We start from the raw sequence: 17,789 nt of genomic DNA on the forward strand, positions 1-17,789 counted from the left end.
TTGATGACCCTTGAAATTTAATTTTTAAAAATCCTAGAAAAAAAATTCTTTAAAATTTTACTCACCCGAATTCTCGTAACCACTCCTATCTTTGTTGTACGGAATCCTGGCCACTTCATCTCTTTGAAATGGATATTCTGAATTATCCTGTGAACCGCTGGCGCCCATAAATTCTTCATCTGTAAAGTTCCCCGTAACAGGAGCTGCAAGAAGAAGGGAATGAAGAAAAAATTTGCCATACAAAATCTTAAAATATATTAAACTACGGATTTTATTGCTCTTCAACATTTAAATATTTTGCCAAAAAAAAAGAAGAAGGAAGGAAATTTTCCTCTCAATATCCTTTTTCATGTTAATTTCCCAGCTCAACTGACGGACGGCAGCTGAGTCCAGTCATGATTTCCGAGACTTAAATTTTTAAAATATTCAATGTCAACATTTGTTTTTTATTGTTTATGCAGAAGCAGCAGCAACATCAGATCGCTGGAGATTTTCTTTTTGCCTAGCTTTTCCATTGACTTGACATTGTCGTAGCAGCTTGAAGGAATTTCAAGGAATCTTACAAGTTATTCACGCTTCTGGGTACTTCCCCCTTTTTTTGCTTTTTGTTGCTGCTGTGGTCCTTCTTGGAAAACGACTTTGTTGCTTTTGTTTTGTCTGAGTGTCGGAAGACTAACGATTATTTACATTTAGTTTGCATATATTTACACTTTGAAGTATTTAACTATGCGAGCTAGGGTGACAGAGGGTGAGGTGGGCAAGAGGGGAATTTTTAAAATATTTTCCGGCAGTTTATTTATGTTTAAAGGACATTTATCATGGATTTCTCCAAATCAAGGGGAGTGTTAGGCAATCAGGGCAATACATTTAAAAGACAATTTATAAAGGAGACAAATAAACAAATCCATTCCTCTTTGGCAGCCTTGAAAAATATTTTTAAAAATCACTGCCTGGACCCTTGAAAAAATATTATTTAATAAATCCACGATTTGTATGGACGGACCCTTGAAAAAATATTCTTTAATAAATCCACGCCTGGGATAGGCCTTGAAAAAATATTCTTTAATAAATCCACGCCTGGGATAGGCCTTGAAAAAATATTCTTTAATAAATCCACGCCTGGGATAGGCCTTGAAAAAATATTCTTTAATAAATCCACGCCTGGGATAGGCCTTGAAAAAATATTCTTTAATAAATCCACGCCTGGGATAGGCCTTGAAAAAATATTCTTTAATAAATCCACGCCTGGGATAGGCCTTGAAAAAATATTCTTTAATAAATCCACGCCTGGGATAGGCCTTGAAAAAATATTCTTTAATAAATCCACGCCTGGGATAGGCCTTGAAAAAATATTCTTTAATAAATCCACGCCTGGGATAGGCCTTGAAAAAATATTCTTTAATAAATCCACGCCTGGGATAGGCCTTGAAAAAATATTCTTTAATAAATCCACGCCTGGGATAGGCCTTGAAAAAATATTCTTTAATAAATCCACGCCTGGGATAGGCCTTGAAAAAATATTCTTTAATAAATCCACGCCTTGTATGGACGGACCCTTGATAAATATTTTTAAAAATCCACGCCTGGGAACCTTGAAAAAATACGCCTCTTTGGTAGCCTTGAAAAAATATTCTTTAATAAATCCACGCCTTGTATGGACGGACCCTTGATAAATATTTTTAAAAATCAAGGCCTGGACCCTTGAACCAATATTTCTTAACGCCTCTTTGGTAGCCTTGAAAAAATATTCTTTAATAAATCCACGCCTGGGATAGGCCTTGAAAAAATATTCTTTAATAAATCCACGCCTGGGATAGGCCTTGAAAAAATATTCTTTAATAAATCCACGCCTGGGATAGGCCTTGAAAAAATATTCTTTAATAAATCCACGCCTGGGATAGGCCTTGAAAAAATATTCTTTAATAAATCCACGCCTGGGATAGGCCTTGAAAAAATATTCTTTAATAAATCCACGCCTGCGATAGGCCTTGAAAAAATATTCTTTAATAAATCCACGCCTGGGATAGGCCTTGAAAAAATATTCTTTAATAAATCCACGCCTGGGATAGGCCTTGAAAAAATATTCTTTAATAAATCCACGCCTGGGATAGGCCTTGAAAAAATATTCTTTAATAAATCCACGCCTGGGATAGGCCTTGAAAAAATATTCTTTAATAAATCCACGCCTGGGATAGGCCTTGAAAAAATATTCTTTAATAAATCCACGCCTGGGATAGGCCTTGAAAAAATATTCTTTAATAAATCCACGCCTTGTATGGATGGACCCTTGAAAAAATATTTTTTAATAAATCCACGCCTTGTATGGATGGACCCTTGAAAAAATATTTTTTAAAAAATCCACGCCTTGTATGGATGGACCCTTGAAAAAACATTTTTTAAAAAATCCACGCCTTGTATGGATGGACCCTTGAAAAAATATTTTTTAATAAATCCACGCCTCAGTTGGCCCTTGAAAAATATTCTTTAATAAATCCACGCCTTGTATGGACGGACGGACCCTTGAAAAAATATTCTTTAATAAATCCACGACTTGTATGGACGGACGGACCCTTGAAAAAATATTCTTTAATTTTTCCTTCTTAAATTATTCCCTCCTAGAGATTAGTTGCAGTTGTCCTCTTATCCCCCCGTAGCTATATTTCATTTGTTCGCCGAACAAATATGATATTAAGGGAAAATGTGCAGAAAAATGAACAGCAACAATACCAACAACAAAAATATATCCTTCATAAAATTTTACTTTTAATTTATTCTGCTCTATTAAATCTTTAATACCCAGCAGTTCGAACAATCACAAGCTATGTGCAGGGGTTTTAATGTATTCTTCGTCGTACTTTTTCCGTTCATATTCTTCTTAACCGTGTTTTTCGTTTCATTCTTGTTGTTGTTGCTCATTTTTGTTTTAATATTTGTTGTTGGTGTTGTTCACTTGCTCTGTTCTGCTCAGCCCTGCACTGCACTCTCTCCTGCTCGTGCCATTTTTTCTTTCAATAACTGAACAATACCTAAAATCAATTTTTACTATCAATGCTGAAGCTGTTGTTGTTGGTTAAATTGGTGGGGGCCGAAGCAAGACGAGAATGCACCATTGCCGAGCAATTTGTTTTCGTTGCCGAGACTCTGGCAAAGGAAGGCGATGCTGTTGCAATTCTGTCATGGTAACAAAAGAACTTAACTGTTTTAATATTCGTTCAATGATGATAGTTACTAAATTACTTTTGTTGTTGTTGGTGCTGTTGTTCGGTCGTTCAGTTATTGGTGTGAGTGTGAAAGAAGTGACGTTGGCATTGTTCAGTGTGTGTGCTGTTGCTGCTACCGCCTCTGTTCGTGAAGATTATTGCTGTTATATGCAATTGTGCATGCTATGAATAGCATATTTTCAGGCGCACAATAAGTACAGATGGCAGTCGACAGGCGTGGATTTATTAAAGAATATTTTTTCAAGGGTCCATACAAGGCGTGGATTTATTAAAGAATATTTTTTCAAGGGTCCATACAAGGCGTGGATTCATTAAAGAATATTTTTTCAAGGCTCCAAAAGAGGCGTGGATTTATTAAAGAATATTTTTTCAAGGCTCCAAAAGAGGCGTGGATTTATTAAAGAATATTTTTTCAAGGCTCCAAAAGAGGCGTGGATTTATTAAAGAATATTTTTTCAAGGCTCCAAAAGAGGCGTGGATTTATTAAAGAATATTTTTTCAAGGCTCCAAAGAAGGCGTGGATTTTTCAAAGAATATATTTTCAAGGCTCAATAGTAGGCGTGGATTCATTAAAGAATATTTTTTCAAGGGCCAACTGAGGCGTGGATTTATTTAAGAATATTTTTCAAGGGCCAACTGAGGCGTGGATTTATTTAAGAATATTTTTTCAAGGGTCCGTCCATACAAGGCGTGGATTTATTAAAGAATATTTTTTCAAGGGTCCGTCCATACAAGGCGTGGATTTATTAAAGAATATTTTTTCAAGGGTCCGTCCATACAAGGCGTGGATTTATTAAAGAATATTTTTTCAAGGGTCCGTCCATACAAGGCGTGGATTTATTAAAGAATATTTTTTCAAGGGTCCGTCCATACAAGGCGTGGATTTATTAAAGAATATTTTTTCAAGGGTCCGTCCATACAAGGCGTGGATTTATTAAAGAATATTTTTTCAAGGGTCCGTCCATACAAGGCGTGGATTTATTAAAGAATATTTTTTCAAGGGTCCGTCCATACAAGGCGTGGATTTATTAAAGAATATTTTTTCAAGGGTCCGTCCATACAAGGCGTGGATTTATTAAAGAATATTTTTTCAAGGGTCCGTCCATACAAGGCGTGGATTTATTAAAGAATATTTTTTCAAGGGTCCGTCCATACAAGGCGTGGATTTATTAAAGAATATTTTTTCAAGGGTCCGTCCATACAAGGCGTGGATTTATTAAAGAATATTTTTTCAAGGGTCCGTCCATACAAGGCGTGGATTTATTAAAGAATATTTTTTCAAGGGTCCGTCCATACAAGGCGTGGATTTATTAAAGAATATTTTTTTTTCAAATCTTTTTCCATTCATCAAAGCTTCCCTGTTCTTAGATGAGTGTTTTTTATTGAACATCGAAAAAAAAAACAAAACGATACACGGAAAAACGAAATTATTTCAAAATACTTAGAATAAGACAAAGGGATATCCCATTTAATTTTGCTCAGAAGATAATATTGCAAAATAAGTTAGCATTTCATACGGAAAAACTAATAACAATCGAATAGAATGACGATGACGACGATTGATATATGCAGTAGCATTGAGATAATGGGGCATGTGTGGAACTATGCTAAGATATGAACAAATATTTTCACACTGAAACACACACACACACACTTATGTGATGGTGTGTGTGTTTTAAAAAAGAAAATGAGTTTAGAATTTGCCATATATGAATATTTGAAAAAGTAAAATCACGCAAGTGGAGCTTAAAGTGGGTGAGCGGAATCGGGCACAAGCGATGCGCACAATTTAAGCCAACAAAGGAAAGGATTTTTTGTCGTTGTTGTTATTACAGAAAGCAATAACGCTAATGGAACTATGTGCTTGAATCGTAATCGTTGTTTTACTTCGCATAGTTAGTACCTTGAACAGAGAGAGAGAGAGGAAATCTCACCGAGCGTTCATCCTAATTTCAGTTCGCCGTTTTTTTATTTGTTTGACGTTCTTTTTTTATCAATTGATCATCTATCTATCCATCCATTCAGCCATCGACGATTCGTTCTTAATCTAATCGAAGTAGTGTGCGTTTTGTGCATTACTTTTACTGCTGCTGTTCACTCATTTCATCAATTTCCATTTCATTCCATTAGATATTTTTGTGCAGCAAATCAATATTCATTTTCATTTACTGTATGGCAATTTCCAAAGCTACGCCCCCTCCCCCATCCGCCTTTGGAACAGTTTTATCTGCTGGCATTTTTTCATGCATAATCTTTACTAATTGAATTTTCAAGATTTACAAAGTAGTTACGATATTCCTCTTTACTTGGCGTTTTTTCTGTTTTGTTCTCAGATGTGCTGTTTTTTCCTCTCATTCCTCCAGTGCATTAATAATCAGCAAAGATACTTTGAATATTAAGTGAGCTGGATAGGCAAAAAACAACGAAGAAGTTAAATCTGAATAAATTTAAGAATTATGAAAAATATTCTTTAATAAATCCACGCCTCAGTTGGCCCTTGAAAAATATTCTTTAATAAATCCACGCCTCAGTTGGCCCTTGAAAAATATTCTTTAATAAATCCACGTCTCAGTTGGCCCTTGAAAAATATTCTTTAATAAATCCACGCCTCAGGGAGACCCCCAAAAATATTCTTTAATAAATCCACGCCTTGCAGAGAGCCCTAAAAAATATTCTTTAATAAATCCACGCCTACTGGAGACCCCCAAAAAATATTCTTTAATAAATCCACGCCTACTGGAGACCCCCAAAAAATATTCTTTAATAAATCCACGCCTACTGGAGACCCCCAAAAAATATTCTTTAATAAATCCACGCCTTGCAGAGAGCCCTAAAAATATTCTTTAATAAATCCACGCCTCAGTTGGCCCTTTAAAAATATTCTTTAATAAATACACGCCCCAAAATAAATCCACGCCTTATCTTCAGGGCAGTTTTTTGAAAAAAATATTCTTTAATAAACCCACGCCTTGCAGAGAGCCCTAAAAAATATTCTTTAATAAATCCACGCCTTGTATAGAGCCCTAAAAATATTCATTAATAAATCCACGCCTTGCAGAGAGCCCTAAAAAATATTCTTTAAAAATACACGCCTTGCAGAGAGCCCAAAAAAATATTCTTTAATAAATCCACGCCTTGTATAGAGCCCTAAAAATGTTCTTTAATAAATCCACGCCTTGTATAGAGCCCTAAAAATGTTCTTTAATAAATCCACGCCTTGTATAGAGCCCTAAAAATGTTCTTTAATAAATCCACGCCTTGTATAGAGCCCTAAAAATGTTCTTTAATAAATCCACGCCTTGTATAGAGCCCTAAAAATGTTCTTTAATAAATCCACGCCTTGTATAGAGCCCTAAAAATGTTCTTTAATAAATCCACGCCTTGTATAGAGCCCTAAAAATGTTCTTTAATAAATCCACGCCTTGTATAGAGCCCTAAAAATGTTCTTTAATAAATCCACGCCTTGTATAGAGCCCTAAAAATGTTCTTTAATAAATCCACGCCTTGTATAGAGCCCTAAAAATGTTCTTTAATAAATCCACGCCTTGTATAGAGCCCTAAAAATGTTCTTTAATAAATCCACGCCTTGTATAGAGCCCTAAAAATGTTCTTTAATAAATCCACGCCTTGTATAGAGCCCTAAAAATGTTCTTTAATAAATCCACGCCTTGTATAGAGCCCTAAAAATGTTCTTTAATAAATCCACGCCTTGTATAGAGCCCTAAAAAATATTTTTTTTTAATCCACGCCTTATATTGAGCCCTGAGAAATATCTTTTAAAACAATTTACAATTTATTTTTACTCAAAATTCCCCGTTGAATGCTATTATTTATTTAAATCCATTTGTCTGCAACTGCTAAGAGTTGACCTGCAGATTTTCAATGGTGGTGTTGAAATACATTTTCAAAATTTGTCACAACAACAAAGCGTGGCAAGTTTGTATTAAACAATTTGTTACAAATGATTGCTACACCAGCAGTCCCACTCCCCTCCACCCCCCATCAAAACGATGAAGTTCACAATGTCATCTTCCGCAAAAATGTTGCCCTCCCCACATAAAAAGAGTATCCTTTTCAGAAAGCCCCTCCCCCCCTCAGAAAAGCTGAAAAGAAGTTCTCTTTGCACTAAAGTATAACTTACCTGATATGAATGTAATCTCACTTAACATGAGCCAACGTGCTGCAAAGTATAAATGCAATTGCAGATATTTGCCCAAACGATGATGTAATTTGATTGTCACGTCTCGGGCGTGATCCAATACAACGTCAGGCATGTACGAGAATTGCACCGGCTCACCGATATACTGGCGTCCACCAATGCTAAAGAAGACCTTGGCATGAACAAATACCTGGAAGAGAGAAAGAGGGGAGACAGGGGTGTTTACTATGGTGGGGAGAATATGCACCGTATTTTTCTTCCGTTCTGTGAAAGTGTCTTTTGGGTTAAACAGGTGCCAAAAGTTATGTTTGTATGACTGGCTGACTGGATGTCTGGTTTTACCACTTCTGCAGAGCCCATTGAGGAGAACTTGCACACGTGTACAAGGCACCGTGAGTGGCATTAACAATTAAATTAAATCACACACATACTCTACTCGGGTATGGGTATGGAGTGATCAGTTGACCAATTGGTGACTTGGACATTGCTCAGTTGGGTGTTTCAATGGCCTGGTCACTTGGTCATTTTAATGGGTTTCAGTTATAACAAAAATGATTCGCAAATGGTATAAAATGTTAAAAGGTTTTTTTGCACAGTGGTTAACAAAAATCAATTACTTAAAAAATCCACGCCAAAAAAAAAAAAATATTTAAAAAATCTACCCCATTCCTAGGTGCCCTTGAATACGCTTTAGAAAAAATTATTTAAAAAATCTACGCCATGCCTAGGTGCCCTTGTCTACGCCTCAGAAAAAATTATTTAAAAAATCTACGCCTTGTCTAGTCCCAAGGACAAATTATTTTAAAAGTCTACGTCCCTCAAAAAATTATTTAACCAGTAAGGAAAGTAGTAAAGTCGGACGGGGCCGACTATATGATACCCTTCACCACTATGGGTATATTAAACAGGACTATTAACATAAAATTGGATGAAAAAAAAATATGTGATATTTATCTAAATGTGAATCTACCTAGATCTATCCATAAAGTATGTCAATCGACTTCAAACAAGTATAAATAGGTCATCCGTTGGACTATGTCGGTACTTCTAGAAAACGCATCTACGCAATTATATGCTCAATTTTGTACGTTGTGCAAAATTTGATGTCAATCTGACTAACATGAGGAGTTTGATGCCCAATTTACTTGAAATCGGGCGAAAATATATATGGAAGCTCTATCCAAATTTTAAGCGATTTCAAACAAACTTGTCACAGGTTAGGTTGTACTAATTTCAGAACGTTTTGTTCCTATTGGTTCCTTAGTACGTCAATTACTTAAAATCAATCAATAATAAAAGGGAGCTATATCTAAATCTGGACCGATTTTCACGAAACTTGGCAGACATCATTCTAGGCTCAATTAAGTACGTTATATCGAAGGATATATAGGGACTTTGGTGCACCATTTACATGAAATCGGACGAAACTATATATGAGAGCTATATCTAAATCTTGACCTATTTTCACGAAACTTGGCAGACAGTACGTTATGCCACATTTCGTGCAAATCGAAAGATATATAGGGACTTTGGGGCACCATTTACATGAACTCGGACGAAACTATATATGGGAGCTATATCTATATCTGGACCGATTTACTCCAAACTTGGCAGATATCACTCTAGGCTTAATTCAGTACACTATACTAAATTTCCAGCAAATCGAATGATATATAGGGACTTTGGTGCACCATTTACCTTAAATCGGAGGAAAATATTTATGGGAGCTATATCGAAATCTGAACCGATTTTCACAAAATTTAACACACATCGTTCTAGACCTAATTCATTAAGCTGCGCCAAATTTCGTGCATATCGAAATATATATAGGGACTTTGGTACACCATATATAGAAAATATATATTGGAGCTATATTTCTGAACCGGTACACCATTTGGACCAAGGGTGATTTTTTTGAGGTTAGGATTTTCATGCATTAGTATTTGACAGATCACGTGGGATTTCAGACATGGTGTCAAAGAGAAAGATGCTCAGTATGCTTTGACATTTCATCATGAATAGACTTACTAACGAGCAACGCTTGCAAATCATTGAATTTTATTACCAAAATCAGTGTTCGGTTCGAAATGTGTTTCGCGCTTTACGTCCGATTTATGGTCTACATAATCGACCAAGTGAGCAAACAATTAATGCGATTGTGACCAAGTTTCGCACTCAGTTTACTTTATTGGACATTAAACCAACCACACGAATGCGTACAGTGCGTACAGAAGAGAATATTGCGTCTGTTTCTGAGAGTGTTGCTGAAGACCGTGAAATGTCGATTCGTCGCCGTTCGCAGCAATTGGGTTTGTGTTATTCGACCACATGGAAGATTTTACGCAAAGATCTTGGTGTAAAACCGTATAAAACACAGCTCGTGCAAGAACTGAAGCCGAACGATCTGCCACAACGTCGAATTTTCAGTGAATGGGCCCTAGAAAAGTTGGCAGAAAATCCGCTTTTTTATCGACAAATTTTGTTCAGCGATGAGGCTCATTTTTGGTTGAATGGCTACGTAAATAAGCAAAATTGCCGCATTTGGAGTGAAGAGCAACCAGAAGCCGTTCAAGAACTGCCCATGCATCCCGAAAAATGCACTGTTTGGTGTGGTTTGTACGCTGGTGGAATCATTGGACCGTATTTTTTCAAAGATGCTGTTGGACGCAACGTTACGGTGAATGGCGATCGCTATCGTTCGATGCTAACAAACTTTTTGTTGCCAAAAATGGAAGAACTGAACTTGGTTGACATGTGGTTACAACAAGATGGCGCTACATGCCACACAGCTCGCGATTCTATGGCCATTTTGAGGGAAAACTTCGGAGAACAATTCATCTCAAGAAATGGACCGGTAAGTTGGCCACCAAGATCATGCGATTTGACGCCTTTAGACTATTTTTAGTGGGGCTACGTCAAGTCTAAAGTCTACAAAAATAAGCCAGCAACTATTCCAGCTTTGGAAGACAACATTTCCGAAGAAATTCGGGCTATTCCGGCCGAAATGCTCGAAAAAGTTGCCCAAAATTGGACTTTCCGAATGGACCACCTAAGACGCAGCCGCGGTCAACATTTAAATGAAATTATCTTCAAAAAGTAAATGTCATGGACCAATCTAACGTTTCAAATAAAGAACCGATGAGATTTTGCAAATTTTATGCGTTTTTAAAAAAAAAAGTTATCAAGCTCTTAACAAATCACTCTTTATATCTAAATCTTAACCTATTTTCCCAATTCCAATAGGTTTCGTCGTTGGGCCAAATAAGTGACTTGTGCCAAATTTCAGCCAAATCGGATCATAATTGCGACCTGTACTTTGTTTACAATTTAACATTGACAGACAGATGGACGGACATGCATAAATCGACTCAGAAAGTGATTCTATGCATATTCTCAAAAGGAACCATGTGTTCATCTCGTTTCCTTTTGCCTGTTACAAACATATGCACAAAGACCTAATACCCTGTGCCACGGTGTGGTGAAGGGTATAATTATTTTAAAAATCTACGTCCCGCAAAAAATTATTTAAAAAATCGATGTCCCCTTAATTTTTCCGGAAGTTTTAACATTCATTGGATTTTCTTTACCAAACACGTTTAGTTAAGTCTCCCGTCAGTTTTCATAATGAATATATTAAAATGGAAAAAATCTCTCTCTCACACACACACATACACTCTCAGACATTGACAATCCCATTATGAAAATGTAACGATAAAAAGAAGCATTGTCACATTTATCCGAAATAAACGGCGGAAATGAAGTGTAATAATAATGCTTGTTCTTCTTCGCTTTCTTCGGTTCTTTTACTCTTTTTTTTTTTTTTTTTGCTTTGCCTACTTTGTGTTCATTTTGGTGCTTTGTTCTTATAAGTGTTCATACGTTTGCTTCCGTCATGTCGCTTCCCATGTTACGACGTATGTCATACGTCATACATATGGGGAAATTAATATTTTTTGTCTTTTTTCATTTATTTCCTATCCCGAACCCCCTCCCCCCCTACTTATTTGGGGTATAATTCGGAGGCATATATTCGACCATGATATTAAGTTCTTTTTCTGTAATATTCATTTATATAATCAAGTGTCTTGTCATTGGATATGTCTCTGTATGTGTGTGAGTCCATATTCAGCGACTGAGAGACACATTCAAGTACTTCGAATGATTTTCTTCTTTTAAACGTTATAATGATATTAATATGCAATGCGTTGATCGCATATTAAAAACCTTAATTTGGTTGTTTATAACTTGCCCGTCATGTTGGCCAGAACCCGCCCACTTGCTGTATGCCCCTCCACCACCCCTTCGGAGTACTTCACAGACCAGTGATTCATAAATGAAGAATAAAAATGCATGAAAAGATATTAACAACAAAAATCCAGTGGCAAGTCACTTGCAATGCATTGGCATTGACAATACCGCGGCTTACAAATACACACTCATAAAGACGCACAAATACAAACACACTCACATTATACGATCAGCCAACCAGGCTTATAGGCTGGCTATATGAAAATATTAATAACATTGTTATTAAACGGCATAAGGAGAGAAATGTTGTATAATTTTGTTGTTGTCGTTGTTGTTGTATTTTTAATGAATAAATTAAAGAGACCACAACAAGGTATGGTAAGGTCTGATCCATTTAATTAATACATTTCCTATTCGTAATAAGATTTTTTAATTTATGATAAGCCAGTTTGTTTGGTTCGGCAAAGACAAGACCAATTTTGTATTCGTTATGGTTTTTGGGTCTCCTCTTTGGCCATAAGAACTTCCTGGGAAGCGGTAGCGCTTTTGAAGCCACGATTAATGCAGGTGTTATGTAGACTCTAGAAAAAAAAATATTTAAAAAATCCATTCAAAACCGATCTATTCAAAACCGATTTTTACATGAGATAAAAAATAACACCATATATGTTGTTAATTATACCCTTCACCACACTGTGGAACAGGGTATTATGTCTTTGTGCATATGTTTGTAACATGCAAAAGGAATCGAGATAGACCCATGGTTCCTTTTGACAATAAGCATAGAATCACTTTGTGAGTAGATTTATGCATGTCCGTCTGTCCGCCCGTCCGTCTGTCGATGTTAAATTGTAAACAAAGTACAGGCCGCATTTATAATCCGAATTGGATGAAATTTGGCTTAGGTCACTTATTTGGTCCAAGGACGAACCCTACTGAAATTGGGAAAAATCTGTTCAGATTTAGATATAGCTCCCATATATATTTTCGTCCGATTTAATGTAAACGGTCCCTATATATCTATCGATTGGCACGAAATTTGGCATATCGTACAAAATTTAGTCTAGAATGATGTGTGTCAAGTTTCCTGAAAATCGGTTCAGATTTAGATATAGCTCCCATATATAGTTTCGTCCGATTTAAGGTAAATGGTGTACCAAAGTCCCTATATATATTTCGATTTGTACGAAATTTAGCATAACGTACTTAATTGAGCCTGGAGTGATGTCTGGCAATTTTCGTGAAAATCGGTTCAGATTTGAATATAGCTCCCATATATATTTTCGTCCGATTTAAGTTAAATAGTGTACCAAAGTCTCTGTATATATTTCGATTTGTATGAAATTTGGCACAGCGTAATGAATAAGGTCTAGAATGATTTGTGTCAAGTTTCCTGAAAATCGGATCAGATTTGAATATAGCTCCCATATATATTTTCGTCCGATTTAAAGTAAATGGAGCACCAAAGTCCCTTTATATCCTTTGATTTGCACGAAATTTGGCACACCGTAATGAATTACCTCTAGAATGATGTGTGTCAAGTTTCGTGAAAATCGGTTTAGATTTAGATATAGCTCCCATATATATTTTCGTCCGATTTAATGTAAATGGTGCACCAAAGTCCCCAAATATCTTTCGATTTGCACGAAATTTGGCATAGCGTACTGAATTAAGTCTAGAATGATGTGTGCTAAGTTTCGGTTCAGATTTAGACATAGCTCCTATATATATTTTCTTCCGATTTTAAAGACGCAAAGTTTGACCGAAGTTTGATATAGCCCCCATATATTAGGATTCATTTGTTGAATATACCCAAAGTGGGGAAGGGTATCATATAGTCGACCCCGTCCGACTTTACTACTTTCCTTACTGGTTAAAAAATAAAAAATTTTAATTGGTTACAACCTATTTTTAAAATACTCCAACTCAACCCCCTCCCCAACCAAACAATAAAAATTATCTCGTAGCTACAATTGTGTTTTACTATTTATCATTAAATTAAAACCCTAAAACCTAAACCCTAAAAAATCTAAACAAATCCCCTTCTGTTTTCCACTTGTTCGGACATACAAGTTTAAGATTAATTTAAAAATAGCTACCAAAAATCGTAGACACTGTGACACCAGTCTAATCAAACGTGGAACTAAACAACAAAAAACAATTCTCCCTACGGGCCATCAACACCTTTAGAATTAAAACCAAAATGCATATCCGCAAATCGTTTTCTAACGAATATGGGCTATAAGTGTGGTTTACCGCTGTGTGTGTGTTTTTTTTTTTAGTGGCTGTCTGCCGATACTAAGTCAAATGTAATTCATCGACCTCATGTGTCTACCCCAACCTACAAACAACCAGTAAGGAAAGTAGTAAAGTCGGACTGGGCCGACTATATGATACCCTTAAATACTTTGAGTATATTCAACATATGTATCCTAATAGACGACGCGTTTTTGTTATATATCTATATCTGAACCGATTTCAGGGAAACTTGCCAGAGACTAATTTATATTACTTCAGTACGTTGTGTAAATCGGCCTAGCTATGGATCTCTTCACGAAGCTTGGCAACATTATTCTAGACTTAATTCAGTACCCTATACAAAAATTCGTGCAAATCCAAAGATACATAGAGACTTTGGTGGACCATTTACATTAAATCGGACGAAAATATATATGGGATTTTTCCCAATTTCAACAGGTTTCGTCCTTGGGCCAAATAAGTGACCGATGCCAAATAAAATGCGACATGTAGTTTGTTCACAAAAATACATGGACGGACATGCCTAAATCGATGTGATTCTATGCATATTCTCAATAGGAACTAGGGGTCTATCTCGTTTCCTTTTGCCTGTTACAAACATATGCACAAATTCATAATACCCTGTACCACAGTGTCGTGAAAAGTATAAAAAAAAACAGAACCTTGAAAAAAATATTTAACAAATCCACGCCTTATATAGGCCTTGGAAAAAATTATTAAAAAATCTACGCCTTATATAGAGCCTTATGTATGGACATTTATTAGAAATTACATGCATATTAATAAATTCTAGATTTTTGAAATTATTCTTTAATAAATTTAACAAATGGGTGTAATGCATTCAAACATGAATCAGGACGTGTTTTATGGTCAATAGAGTTTTCAAACGGCATATTAATTCCGCTAATGCATACATCTAAAAAAGAATAGCAACTTCCTTTCGCTATTAAAAACAAGAAAACACAAATAATAAATGTAAAACATTCAACACCAAAATACAAAAAAAAAAAAAATAATAATAAAAAAGAATAGCTGTAAAATCGAACGATTATGTGGTCGGCTAATAAAAATTTATAACCCATTGAAAACTTAAAACCTGCGTTCTGTATATGAGATCATAAAAAAACTGGGAAGAGGAATAAAAAAAAAAAATAAATAAAATCATCAGAAAAAAAACTATTTTTTGTTATCTAAACAACAACAAAAATAGACAAACAAGAAAAAAACTGAAATGATTAAAATATTTATTACTCGTACTCGTATCCATTCGAAGTCAGCAAGCCAACAAGTACATCACGCTTAAGTAAACAAATAAATTGGACAACCAAAATAAACCGATATGAACAAACACATGAACACACTTATGTGAAGGTACCGCAGTGTACTCCACTTGAATATTAACTATGACAAGGGGCATAGTCGATTAGGAAAAAAATCGTATGTGGGTTGCTGGCAGGTTGGCATGGTGCTGCATTTATATTGCCCTGCAGCCAAGAAGCCACATGATCGTGGCAGACTGATTGGCGGCATGGCAGCCGAAAGGGGGCAGTAATTGTTGTTGTAGGAGAGGATATGCTGGGCACAGTGATTGAAAACAATTTTTTGGAGGGCATGGATTTATTAAAAAATATTTTATCAAGCCTCTGTAGGAGGCGTGGTTTTCTTTAAAGTTTTTTTTTCAAGGGTCCGTCCATACAAGGCGTGGATTTATTAAAGAATATTTTTTCAAGGGTCCGTCCGTCCATACAAGGCGTGGATTTATTAAAGAATATTTTTTCAAGGATCCGTCCGTCCATACAAGGCGTGGATTTATTAAAGAATATTTTTTCAAGGATCCGTCCGTCCATACAAGGCGTGGATTTATTAAAGAATATTTTTTCAAGGATCCGTCCGTCCATACAAGGCGTGGATTTATTAAAGAATATTTTTTCAAGGATCCGTCCGTCCATACAAGGCGTGGATTTATTAAAGAATATTTTTTCAAGGATCCGTCCGTCCATACAAGGCGTGGATTTATTAAAGAATATTTTTTCAAGGGTCCGTCCATACAAGGCGTGGATTTATTAAAGAATATTTTTTCAAGGGTCCGTCCCGTCCATACAAGGCGTGGATTTATTAAAGAATATTTTTTCAAGGGTCCGTCCCGTCCATACAAGGCGTGGATTTATTAAAGAATATTTTTTCAAGGATCCGTCCGTCCATACAAGGCGTGGATTTATTAAAGAATATTTTTTCAAGGATCCGTCCGTCCATACAAGGCGTGGATTTATTAAAGAATATTTTTTCAAGGATCCGTCCGTCCATACAAGGCGTGGATTTATTAAAGAATATTTTTTCAAGGATCCGTCCATACAAGGCGTGGATTTATTAAAGAATATTTTTTCAAGGATCCGTCCATACAAGGCGTGGATTTATTAAAGAATATTTTTTCAAGGATCCGACCATACAAGGCGTGGATTTATTAAAGAATATTTTTTCAAGGGTCCATCCAAGGCGTGGATTTATTAAAGAATATTTTTTCAAGGGTCCATCCAAGGCGTGGATTTATTAAAGAATATTTTTTCAAGGATCCGTCCATACAAGGCGTGGATTTATTAAAGAATATTTTTTCAAGGATCCGAGCATACAAGGCGTGGATTTATTAAAGAATATTTTTTCAAGGATCCGAGCATACAAGGCGTGGATTTATTAAAGAATATTTTTTTCATGGGTCCATCCAAGGCGTGGATTTATTAAAGAATATTTTTTGAAGGGTCCATCCAAGGCGTGGATTTATTAAAGAATATTTTTTGAAGGGTCCATCCAAGGCGTGGATTTATTAAAGAATATTTTTTCAAGGATCCGTCCATACAAGGCGTGGATTTATTAAAGAATATTTTTTCAAGGATCCGTCCATACAAGGCGTGGATTTATTAAAAAATATTTTTTCAAGGATCCGTCCATACAAGGCGTGGATTTATTAAAGAATATTTTTTCAAGGATCCGTCCGTCCATACAAGGCGTGGATTTATTAAAGAATATTTTTTCAAGGGTCCGTCCGGCCATACAAGGCGTGGATTTATTAAAGAATATTTTTTCAAGGGTCCGTCCGTCCATACAAGGCGTGGATTTATTAAAGAATATTTTTTCAAGGGTCCGTCCGTCCATACAAGGCGTGGATTTATTAAAGAATATTTTTTCAAGGGTCCGTCCGTCCATACAAGGCGTGGATTTATTAAAGAATATTTTTTCAAGGGTCCGTCCGTCCATACAAGGCGTGGATTTATTAAAGAATATTTTTTCAAGCGTCCGTCCATACAAGGCGTGGATTTATTAAAGAATAAGAGAAGAATAAGAATTCAAAACACTGTGCCAAGCATTAACAATACGATTGTTTATCTTTAGGAAAAAAACTGTGAAAAACTGCCAATAAAATGCTCTAAACACACAACAAAAATCCGACATAGAGGAAGGTGTCTAAGCACAACAACAGTGAACTGATTATTTTGTCCGATTGTTTGTTGGTTGGCTCGCAACACATCAACAATTCATGTTTAAATAAACAATTGAATTTGTCAGTACTTTTTGTTGGTTGGTTGGGGGTAGACACTTGAGGTCGATGAATTACTTTGCCTCGATGGCTGGCTGGGTGCACATTTGACTTAGTATCGGCTGACAGACACTAACAAAAAACACAGCGGTAAACCACACTTTTAGTCTATATTCGTTAGAAAACGATTGTCCGAACATGCATTTTGGTTTTAATTCAAAAGGTGTTGATGGCCCGTAGGGAGAATTGTTTTTTTGTTGCTTAGTTCCACGTTTGATTAGACTGGAGTCATATTGTCTACGATTTTTTGGTAGATATTTTTAAATTAATCTTAAACATGTTTGTACGAACAATTGTAGAGCAGAGGGGAATT

At 35.9% G+C, this 17,789-nt stretch overlaps 1 protein-coding gene across 1 annotated transcript in view; it reads right to left on the reverse strand.

The window, feature by feature from the left end:
• Positions 1-65: 65 nt before the first annotated feature.
• Positions 66-17,789, reverse strand: part of LOC133331727 (discoidin domain-containing receptor 2-like) — a gene marked incomplete at both ends in the record, with an annotated part of 44,711 nt that continues 26,987 nt past the window's right edge. The window contains 2 exons of the mRNA XM_061540104.1: positions 66-203; positions 7,363-7,570. Of these exons, the coding sequence (XP_061396088.1) occupies positions 66-203; positions 7,363-7,570 (346 nt within the window). The remainder of the gene's footprint in view (positions 204-7,362; positions 7,571-17,789) is intronic.

The sequence above is a fragment of the Musca vetustissima genome, unplaced genomic scaffold (genome assembly GCF_032173495.1).
Source record: "Musca vetustissima isolate MV318-11 ecotype Yass unplaced genomic scaffold, APGP_CSIRO_Mvet_v1 utg46367, whole genome shotgun sequence".
NCBI classification, from domain to species: domain Eukaryota; kingdom Metazoa; phylum Arthropoda; class Insecta; order Diptera; family Muscidae; genus Musca; species Musca vetustissima.